Genomic DNA, 10,817 nt, shown 5'->3' on the forward strand with positions numbered 1-10,817 from the left:
TGAGGCAGGTCCCCAAGTTTTCAATTACATGAGCTAACACATTACCTCTCCCTTTTTCTTTTTTTCAGCCAGTTTGAATTGAGTTCAATTACCTGCTGACCAAGTCAGGTGCAGATTATCCCCATTTTACAGATGAGGACAACTGAGGCAAGGCAAGAGAATTAAATGACTACCAAGTGGCAGAGTGACGATCTGAATTTTACACCTCCTGACCTTAACCGTGACTGCCTACAAGTCCAGGTGAAGGTCAGGTTCATCCCTCCTTGAAGGAGTCAGATTCTTTGGCCAAGAGTTCTGCTCATTGTTATTGTGTGCCCTCCATCTGAGGCTCAAAACAGAAAGTTCTGAGGCTCACAGCCACGAGCCCACCCACCACAGTCACGGCCCTGGGAGGTACGGTCCTCCGACATACACATCTCTTTGGGCTGCCCATGTGGGGTCCCGTCTTCTTAAACTTGTAGGTAATGTTCATTCTACTTCCTCTCACCTGCACAAATGGCGCAGTTTGTCCCCAGAATCCCACAGCCACCTCTAGGGAGGTGGGGCATAGGTGGGAACAGCTCAAAACCCTCCCCATCATTTCCGCCTGGCCCAGCCAGACACCTCCCTGTGTTGCCGCAGTCCCGGGCTCACCTGTAAATCAGTACCTCATCGTCGGAGCAGTTGTACTGCAGCTGGTACATCTTCACCCGGGGGGCGGACTTGCTGACCGACCACTTGACCAGGGCCGAGGTGGTGGTCACATCGGACACTAGCACAGCCCGTTCCGGGGGGCTTTTGGGAGGCTCCCCGCCCCCACTGCCTCCACCTCCCCGGCTGGTCTTGCTGGAGCCAGTGATGTCCGAGAGGCGGGACTTGGGGGACGCCGTGCGGCCGGTGCTATTGCTGAGGTGTGGCAGCTGGACAATGGAGACCTCCACTGTGGCCGTGGCCTCCCCAGCGGCGTTGGCAGCGATGCAGGTGAAGGCACCGCTGTCCTGAGACGTGGTGATGAGGATGTCCAGGGTGCCATTGTCATACACGGCAGTCCTGGAGGAGTTCCCCACCAGGCGGTCATCGGGGGCCACCCAGTGGATGAGGGGGCTGGGGTCCCCGATGGCCTTGCACTTGAGTGTGGCCGCCTGGCCCTCCAGGACCAGCAGCTTGTGCGTGTGCTGGGTGATGAGAGGCGGTTCGCACACAAACTCCTCCTCACGCACGTGCCAGAAGTAGCGGCCCTTGAGGCCCCCCGGGGAGCCACAAGTCTCCAGGTCATCGTCCCGCTCGAGCCTCCGCAGCCAGAGAAGCTCGCAGTTACAATGCAGTGGGTTTCCCCCAAAACTAAAGGACAGGGGCGGAGCGAAGGGCGTGGCCGTCAGGGCGGAGGCCTGGGAGTGGGCGAAGATGGGGTCCGGGGGCAGCTTCTGCAGCCGGTTGGAGGTGAGGTCCAGGCGGGCCAGTTTCTGCAAGTCGGTGAAGGTGCCCTCGGTGATGTGGTCCAGCAGGTTGTGGTCCAGGCTCAGCTGGTGCAGGTTGACCATGCGCCTCACGGAGCCCCAGGGCAGGCCGTGGAGGTTGTTGTAGGAGAGGTCCAGATCCTCCAGCGTCAGCAGGAAGTCCTCGAAGGCGTCGTCTGCGATGCCTCCCAGCTGGTTGTTGTTCACAATGAGGTGCTGCAGGTTGACCAGGCCCCGCAGTGTGTCCTCCCCGAGGCTGGGCAGCCGGTTGCTGTCGAGGTGCAGGGAGCGCAGGCTCTCGAGGTCCAGGAAGGAGAAGGGCTGGATGTGGCTGATGGTGTTTCTGGACAATGTCAGGTCCACCAGCCCCGTCATGTTGGCGAAGTCCTGGCGGCCGATGTGGATGATAAAGTTGCCGCCCAGACGCAGCTCCACCGTCCGCCGGTCGATGTCAGGGGGTACGAAGAGCAGCCCCTTGGAGGGGCACAGGGTCCCCAGTGACTCAGACAGGTTCTGGCAGACACAGTACTTGGGGCAGGCGTCGACCACGGTAAACGCCATGACAAACGCCAGCAGGCCACCAAGCAGGGTCTCCATGGTCTGGTCACTCAGGCCACGGCGCCTGGAAGGGAGGGACACAAGGTCAGGGTCAGGAGGCGACTTCCTAAAGCCCAGGCCCAGAGCTTCCTCCCTCACACCCACCCGCTGCCTTGGGGAGCAGCAGAGTAGCATCTGCTCACGCAGGTGTAATCTCTTCAACCAGTCCCTCCAATACAATTCCACTTTTTCCTTTCTCCTTAGCTCTTATCACCTTGGAACAGACTATTTAATTACTTATTAATTATGTTTATGGAATAGTTTCTATCTCCCTCACTAGAATGTCAGTTCCATGAGGGCAGGTACTTTTGTCTATTTTGTTAATTGCTATAACCTGCACATCTAGCACAGTGCCTGGAACATAGTAGATGCTCAATAAATATTTGTTGGATGGATGCATGGATGGATAATTCCATACCAGTGGTTCGTCGAATAATCATTGGATTTGAAAAGTGTTTTATGGCTGGATTTTGAAGTGGTTTTGCCTTCTTAATTGGATTAGGCTCAGCATGAAATCAAATTGGACCAGCATTCCCTAAGAACAAGAACATGGACAAGGAGAGAGCTGTCCCTGGGAGATGCCAGTGTTAGTGGGGAACTGGCTTTGGGTAAGTTCTTCACCATGGAGAATCCACATAGTGGGTGAATCTCTGGGAGTTCAGGGAGGTGAAGAAGGGGGTGGGATGGGAAGCCAAGGCATGGACCTCTTCTGAGCACTTAGTATGTGCTGGGTCCCCTGCCCAGACCTTCACATACATCACCTCATCTGGGCTTCAGGAACACCCTTCATGGGGAAGGGCTTATCTGTGTATATAGATGAGGACTTGTCCATGGCCTAAGAGCCTCCTTCAGGTCCTTATGCAAAAGTCACCTTCTCACCAAGGCCCTACCCTCTGTGCACATCCCTCTTCCTTGCCCTGCATTTTCTCCTTGGAATTGATCACTATCTAAGTTACTATATGTTTCACCTATGTGTCTTGTTATTGTTTGTGTTCTGCACTGGCAAAAAGACCCCAAACGGTTGGGGCTTGTTTTTATTCACCACTGAATAAAAGACCTATAGCACTGCCTGTTGCATAGTAGCTGCCTTTGTGAGAATGACTATCCAGGGAAGGAAGGAACAGGGCTTTGGATCAGGTCTTTGAATCCCCAAATCCTACAGTTTCATCATTATTCCATGTGGCTCTATTTATGTAGTACTAAGAACATCAACTGAGTTGGACTTTTGGAAAATCATTGCACGCTGGCCGTGTAGCATCACGCAGACCAACAGCTCTCGATTTGCCTTCTAGGAGTGCTAATTAGGGTTCTGCAAGGAAGGCTGCTAAGGCCACTGCATTGGGAAGCACAGCCCACTCTCGCTCACCCTTTCAAAAGCTCTCGCTGCACTAGCAAGTGCGTAGAAGTGTTGAGAAATTCTGTGGCAGTAAAGAAATTTGAATTAATGTTTAATCCTGCATTGCTCCTTTTTTTAAGCTAAATATACTCCTATTTTTTTTGCATAACAACTATTAATGCCTTGAGGAAGTAGAGCTCTATTGCTCCCAGTTTAAGGAGCACAGATGCAGACAAAACAACCAGCTGATAAAAAAAAGATACATAGTAAATTTAAAAACCTATTCCAATCAGATATGACTTTATTGTGAAGATTTGAGTTCCATCACTGTGTCTCTTTAAGGGTAAATCTCCCACCTGAAACCCCTCAGGGTGAGATTTACTCTGCATTTTATCTGTAGTGAGTGTTATTCCTGAACAGCACTGTCCAATAGAAACATAATACGAGCCACGAATATAATTTTAAATTACATATTAAATTACGTTTAAATTACATGGCCATATTAAAAAAGTGAAAAGAAACAAGTGAAATCAATTTTGATCATGTATTTTACTTAACCCACTATATCCAAAATATTATTTCAACATGTAATCAATACAAACAGTTATGAATGAGATGTTCAACATTCTTTTATTTGTACTAAGTCTTCAAAATCCAAGTGTATTTAACACTTAGAGTACACTTCAAATGCTCAATAGCCTTATGTGACTATCGGCTTCCACAGTGGACGGCACCGTTAGAGAGCAGGTGTTAGCCAACTGTAGCCCAAGGGCCAAATCCAGCCTGCCACCTGTATTTGTAAATAAAGCTTTATTAGAACATGGCCATGCTCATGTTTGCATACGGTCTATGTCTTTTTTCATGCTACAATGGTGGAAGTAGTAGTTGCAGCAGACAGAATATGGCCAGCAAAAGCCTAAAATATTTGCTGTCTGGCCCTTTACAGAAAAAGCTACCTCTGTTCCAGAGGATTTTCTTTTCTTTACATCTTCTTCATTATGGTCACCCTCATTAAAAGCCTTTGTCAACGTGCCTATTTCCATGCAGCTCTGCTCTGAGCTCCCATGAGCAAAAGCCCACCCTTCCAGTCCCTGCTTTTGCCCATCTCCTCCTTGAGGGGTACCAGCCTGCCCTGACCCAGGTCCCACCAGGCACATCCATCCCAGAGGTGTCTACATGTGGAAGCTTTTGTGCCACCTCCTCCATACCCAAATGCATGGCCTTCTAGGTCCATACTTAGCTGGGTCCTGATAAAGCAAACAGGAATCTTTTCCATCTGCCTTGACCCTCTTATGTTTAGCACAAGGACAAGTCTTTGCAAGAGCTGGTTCTGCCCATTTTTCCACTTTCTTTCTCACGACTCTTTCTTCCTTTGTTCTTCTTGCTTCGACGACACTCAACCGCTCTCACTTATAATTGCCAGGCTTGATCTTCCTCCGGGACTTCCTCCAAGCCCTGCTCTCTTCCCGGCTTCTCCCCCACCTCCACTCCTGCCTGCCCAAGCTCCTAGCCCACCTCCAGGCTCAGCTTAAATGTCACCTGCTCCAGGAAGCCTCTCCAAAACCTAGACCAAAACAGACCTTCCCGCTGTGGACCCCTCAGCAGCCTATACTTGTCCTACGTATTGCTCACCACACTTATACAGTTCCTTAATCACTTACATATCTGTCTCCCTAGGCTGGAAACTCCACAAGGCAGGGAATTTATCTACCCTGTCCACCCGTCACCCAGTACCACACCCAACGTGTAGTAAGTGCCCAATCAGTATCGAATGAGTGAATGAATAAAATGTGGTGCTGGGCCAAGGGAGCTGCTGGCATTGTCACTGAGGTTCTGAGTTCTGTATCAGCTCTGCCCAGGGCTCACTTGGCTAATCAGCTGAGAAAACCATCTTCGTGGAGTGGCCTGGTCACGCAGAAGCTTCAGAAGTATCTTCTGCCAGCCATCCGTGTGCTTTCAAGCGTACGGTTCATTGTGGTCAGGGAGGTCAGAGGTCTCTGGCCCCTTCATCTGCTCAAGGAGAGGTGAGTGGTATCTCCTACACCCACTGGGGACACAGGGATAGCCACACCCAAGGAGGTCCCTTGCTAGTTAAGCTGCAGGTGGCTGTGTGCACACGTGCCTGTGTCCATGTGCATGTGTATGTTTATGGGGTGGGGGTAGGGTTCTGAAAGCCTCTGGCCCCTTGAGAAGGGCATCCTCCTCATGAGCTCTTGTCAGTAGACACCACAGTTTCTAAGGCTCAGCAGCACTTTCCAACATCTTCCCATTGCTGCACACACAGGAAATGGTAATAATCATTGTCAAGTGCATCTGAGTCCAGAGCCGAGGCTGTTGGTGGCCTGTGGGGGTATCTTCCACTGTCCCTCCAGATCCTCTTTCTCCTCCCTCTCTGACCCTGCCCTGTGTCCTGGAAGGCTGACCAGCATGGGCGGCATCAGTGAGATACGGACTGACTGCCCTGTCCTACGGCATCCTTGGGCCTTTCCATCCCTGCCTGTGTCGCCTGCTCTCCGGCAGAGAGCGACGGCAGTGGCAGCAAGCAGGAATGATCCGGACACTTTGGGATGCACTCCCTGCATGCGGCTCATGGTTTCAAACAGTTTTGCCCCTGTAAATTATGCTATGCTAAACAAACCACATTTTAAAAAAGAGTTTGTTGAGGATTAACAAACATCTAATGAATTCAAATCTGTGACATAATAGAGCTGGGTAAATATATTTTAAGTAATCAGCATGGAAGCTTACTGACAGAGAAGTGACTATTGAATCTTAATTAAAATTGTATTCTGAGAACCGTCACTTATTACTCTTACAGCCAACAAAAGGCAGCTTAAACCCCAAGTTGGGAGGGAGGTGAGGGGAACGGGGTAGGTAACAGGCAACTAGCGCACACCTGGGGGGGGGGGGTGGGGAGGATCCCTCTTTTGAGCGGAGATTTGAACAAATGCTAGAAGGAGCAACCCAGGTCCCTCTAAGCATCTTGGAATGGTGTAGGTGGTGGAGGGGACCACGGAGAGGTGGCGGATTAGGAGTAGAAGGCTGGTATCAGGAACAAAGAAGCAGATGAAAGCAGGCAGGAGGGGCCAAAGCTGAGAGAGGTGCGTGGGGATCAGAAGCGAGGCTATGAAATGGATGCTGGTATCAAATGTCAGAATCAGCCTTCATGGGAGGAATCCATCCGCAAAGGAGCAGAAGCTTGTCTGCTCAGAATGTCTATGAGCCAGGACTGGGGGGAGGGGAGGGGCGAGGCAGGGAAGTTGCCAGAGGGACCAGGCGATGAGCGGGAGAGGAAGAGAAACAGTCTCCCCTGGCCCTGCAGTGCCTGAGAGAATCAGCATGTCTCTGGGAGTTTGCCCAGGGTAGGAACAGTTCTCCTCCCTTCCTCCCTAGGTTTCTGGACGCGGTTTTCACAACAACTCTGCAAGGTGAGTGCTGCCACTAGTCCATTAAGATGCTCCGGTGTGATTGCAAAGAGGTGTCTCCACCGGGCGTCTGGAGTCCTCCTTAGCTGAACAGCCTTGTGCAGTGGGCAACCTGATCTACCGTACCTCCTGGCCTGAGTATTGCTACCCCTGTTTTAACCATCAGGAAGTGAGGTTCAAAGAGACTTGGACCTGCCCAAACTCTCCCATCTCCCCTGAGAAGAATCATGATTTGAACTCCAGATAGTCTGGCTCCAGGCCGCCCTGAGAGTAGAAGAGGCCCCTCTAGAGGCTTCCATGGGCCTGGTGTACGTAGAAACCGGCTGCCTCTACCATGAGACCGCTTAGTAACCTGCGACAACCCAGCTGTTCAACTAAATTTGGGCACTTGTGTTTCCTGCTTGGGGATGGGCCTGGAAGGAACGCTGCTGGTGTTCTCAGAAGCTGAGGCCTAATTGGCTCAGAAAGACCCACCCGCCAGGCCCGATGGTAGTGAGTCACACACATACACACGCACGCACGCACGCACGCACACAATTAAATATACTGGCAATGAATACAGAGTTGTGGAACTAGGCTGGTGGTTTGTAATCAGAATCTCCAGATGGGATTTTATATTTAAAACCAAAGGAAAAACAGAACGATGAGGACAGAAAGGGGAAAACTAAGGGACACGGCAGACATGGCAGCACAAAAGCAAAGTTCCTGTTCCTTCACTTGATGTGGAGACCACAGACTTTCCTCGCCCTTCCCCCAGCCCCTGGCCCTGCCTTCCTGCCAGAACCACCTCGAGCTGCTCCAGACAGAAGAGGCAGCATTTAGCAGATGGCTGGCACGATATATGTGATATCTCTCCACCCCGATTTCCATTTAAAAGATACCTTAGCAACCAGCCGAGGAGCCACCCGCCCCTGGAGCCTGCAAATCAAGTAAGAGGCCTGTCTCTGCTTCAGGTGAAAAGAGCCCCTCCAGGGTGCTCCAGGCCGACAGGAAAGTGTGAATTAATAAGAGGGGGAGGGGCTCGTATCTGCCGGGAGAGGCAGCCGCCTGCGTCTTCTTTCCAGACTTGCCCTCTCAGAGTACATCGCACCACTCGAGGCGAGACCTGAAGGGACCTGCACGGGAGTCAGGGGACCAGAAAAGGACGCTTGATTTCCAGACATGGGTTTCCTGAAGGGGCTGCTTCTCTGATCTAGGAGTTGTCAGGTGGCGAGCCTGCCTCTAGCGCGGTGCGTGGTTCCGGTTTGAGGTTTCCAGCCCCTGTCCTTGCCGCATCGCCAGCACCTCCACCTCTCAGGCCCTTAGGAAGTAACAGTCTGGGGCTTCTTCTAAGGGTAAGAGAAATGAGTTAGCATCAGAGAACTGTTATTCTCCATCCCCCTCCCTGATGCTGCTTTGCACAGGAATCCTTCTAGAATCTCGAGAAAGAGGGGATGGGGGCAAGTTCAACGAATGTGTTGGAGAGGGAGAGAGCTCCTGACCTCCGAGAGCTCCCAGTCTGATGGGGGAGGCCTAGCTTTTGACCACAGGCAGCTTCTGTGTCGATGCTGGAGTCACAGACTCTAGTTTGAAGGAAGAGGGAGAGAAGGAGAGAGAGACTGAGAGGCAGAGACAGAGAAAGCCAGAAAGCTGGCCTTGGAAGCTCTTAGCTCCGTGGCTGCAGAAAGACACCCACACGGGATGGGCAAAAACATTCCCTGTGCTGTCCCCAGGCAAAGCCGGGGAGACAGAGGCCACAACCCAAATCCTGGGACTTCTTCATAAACTAGCTACAAAGCCTGGTCTTAGATAGCAGAGGTAACAGGAAAGAAAAGGGAAACGAAGTCTAAAACCTGCAAGGGCAGAATGAGCCCACTTAGGCTCTGTTTAAACTTCTATTGTGCAAGGTAAGCAGCTCTTCTCATAAGTAAGTTGCTAAGCTCAGAACTGCTTCCCGTCTGCTCTCAGCGACAGCACGATGCCTCCGTGTTAACGCATCCACGATAGCTTTGATGCTGTTGCAGTGTAGTTACGTGTTTCCCTGTTTTCTACCCTATTCACCCGGGAACCCCTTCTTGGTGTTTTGTTCGGCTCTGAATCCCCAGTAGCAAGCCCAGTACTCAGCACAGAGCAGGCACCAGGGACACGTTCGATGACGGAATGAATGAGTGAATGACCGAATGAATGACCGAGAGCTGCAGCATGAAGAGCCGTACACCTTGGCCCCTGCGACCCCGCACACGCCTTCCTACGGCAGGAGCGTGCGCGCCCCCGTCCGGGGCAGGCCAGGCGGGCTGGCGCGTTCGCGCCCCGGAGAACAGCCCCCCAGCCGAGGCCAGTGAGGGGGGTGAAGATGAGGACCTCAGCTTCCTCCCGGTTGGGAGGACCGACTCCGAAGCACGTTCTGCACCGTCTCCTACGGGTCCCCAGTGAGGCCGGGCCGCAGTGGCCCTTCGCAGTCACCTGCTTCTAACGCGCCCTGTTACTGGCTGCCTCCCCTCCCGCCTCCCCTCCCATCCCTCTTCCTCCACCTGGGTGGCCTGCGATCACGGGCCAAACAAGCCACTTGCGCTCAAATCCGTGTTTCAAGCCCGCTTCTGCGGAATGCAGCCCAGGGCACACTTACAACTCTCCCGCTATGAGGTACCCGCCGAGCCTGGGCCCTTGTGCAAACGTCAGATACGTGGGCATCAGAAATGATGGGAAAGCCGTGCACGTTCTCGTCGATGACCAACGCCAACAGGCCACTTACGGAAGGAAAGAGACCTTCGCCCCCGCACACATGGTAGGTATCGAGAGCTGAATGGCAAATGGCTTCCACCCAGCACGTGCGAGCCGGCGCGTGGACGCGCGTTCGCGTGTGGACGGCGTGGAGCACGGGCGCAGAGGCGTGTGTGCGCGGGGGCGGCGCCCGGCCGAACGTGCCGGAGGCGCCTCCGTGGGTGCGCGAGCGGCGCCCCCGGACGGAGGCGACGACGGAGGGAAGCCGCGGGTCTGGTGAATGGCGGGCCGTGTGGGTGAAGCAGGGCCTGGCTGTGCGTGAGGCGGCCCGTGAGGGGCGGGTGCGTGAGGGAGGGGCGGCGAGCGGATCTGTTCAGCTTTGACGGGAACAAGTGCCGTTTCGTGGCTGCGTTGTCAACCGCAAGCGCGCGCCTCTCCATGGCCGCCTGGGATCGGTCCCCGCTTGGGGCACACAGACAGCCTACGGGGCCGGCGGCCCTCAGCGTCGCTTCAGGCCTCTCCATCCGGCCCTCAGCTGAGGGCGTGTGAGGGCGCAGCTTTCACACAGAGAGGCCTCGGCTTTGATTCAGTCATGACTCTCGGGACTTTTCTCTGCAGTAACCCCGGCCCCGTTTCGAGCATCTTTTAGATTCTATCACCTGCGGCCTCGAGCGAGCGAGGCTCCGGCTCTGGGCACCTGGGCGGGGCACCGCCTTCTTACCTCAGAGGTGGAATGCGGGGAACGCGGATACCCAGGGATGCGTCTGCGGCCCACTCGGCCTTTCCGGTCCTTTCTCCCTCTCCCAGGGTCTTCCCCAGCAGATTCACAGCCGAGGACCCGCCTTCGCCATTTCAGCCCCTGCATCTTCGCCTGCTCTAGGGCACCCGCCGCCAAGCACCCCGGCCTCTCTGGTCCCCACCCTCAAGGGAGCAGAGTGCGTGGTCCCCGCTAGGACCCTGGTGACGGAGGGAGAAGCGGGGTGGATAACTCAAAGCGGCAGAGAATCCAAAGCCCATTTCCATTCGGCCGGGGATGTTCACTCTGTGATTTACTCTCCTCATTACGTTTGGCGCAGGCTAAAATTAAAATTGGCTTTTCTTCTTCAAGCCAACCAGGCTACAGGCTAGGCAATGGCTGGAGAGCACTGAAGTTCAGTCCGGCTAGACAAATTAATTCTGGGTTAACATCTGACAAGGGTATCACACTTGAAGGTCAATAGAGGTAGGGGTTGGATCTCCCTCAGCAGACTGGGACTCCCTGAGGGCGGGGCCGCGTCTCCCCTCAGACCTGGGCTCCCTGAGGGCGGGGCCGTGTCTCCCGCA

General features: G+C 53.7%; 1 protein-coding gene across 1 annotated transcript in view; it reads right to left on the reverse strand.

The window, feature by feature from the left end:
• LRFN2 (leucine rich repeat and fibronectin type III domain containing 2) overlaps positions 1–10,817 on the reverse strand; it is a 176,560-nt gene that overhangs the window by 34,489 nt on the left and 131,254 nt on the right. The window contains exon 2 of the mRNA XM_027126803.1: positions 634–2,058. Within this exon, the coding sequence (XP_026982604.1) occupies positions 634–2,033 (1,400 nt within the window). The 5' untranslated portion in view covers positions 2,034–2,058. The remainder of the gene's footprint in view (positions 1–633; positions 2,059–10,817) is intronic.

The sequence above is a fragment of the Aethalodelphis obliquidens genome, unplaced genomic scaffold (assembly GCF_003676395.1).
Source record: "Aethalodelphis obliquidens isolate GAN/ISIS:26980383/991018 unplaced genomic scaffold, ASM367639v1 scaffold31, whole genome shotgun sequence".
Taxonomy (NCBI): Eukaryota; Metazoa; Chordata; class Mammalia; order Artiodactyla; family Delphinidae; genus Aethalodelphis; species Aethalodelphis obliquidens.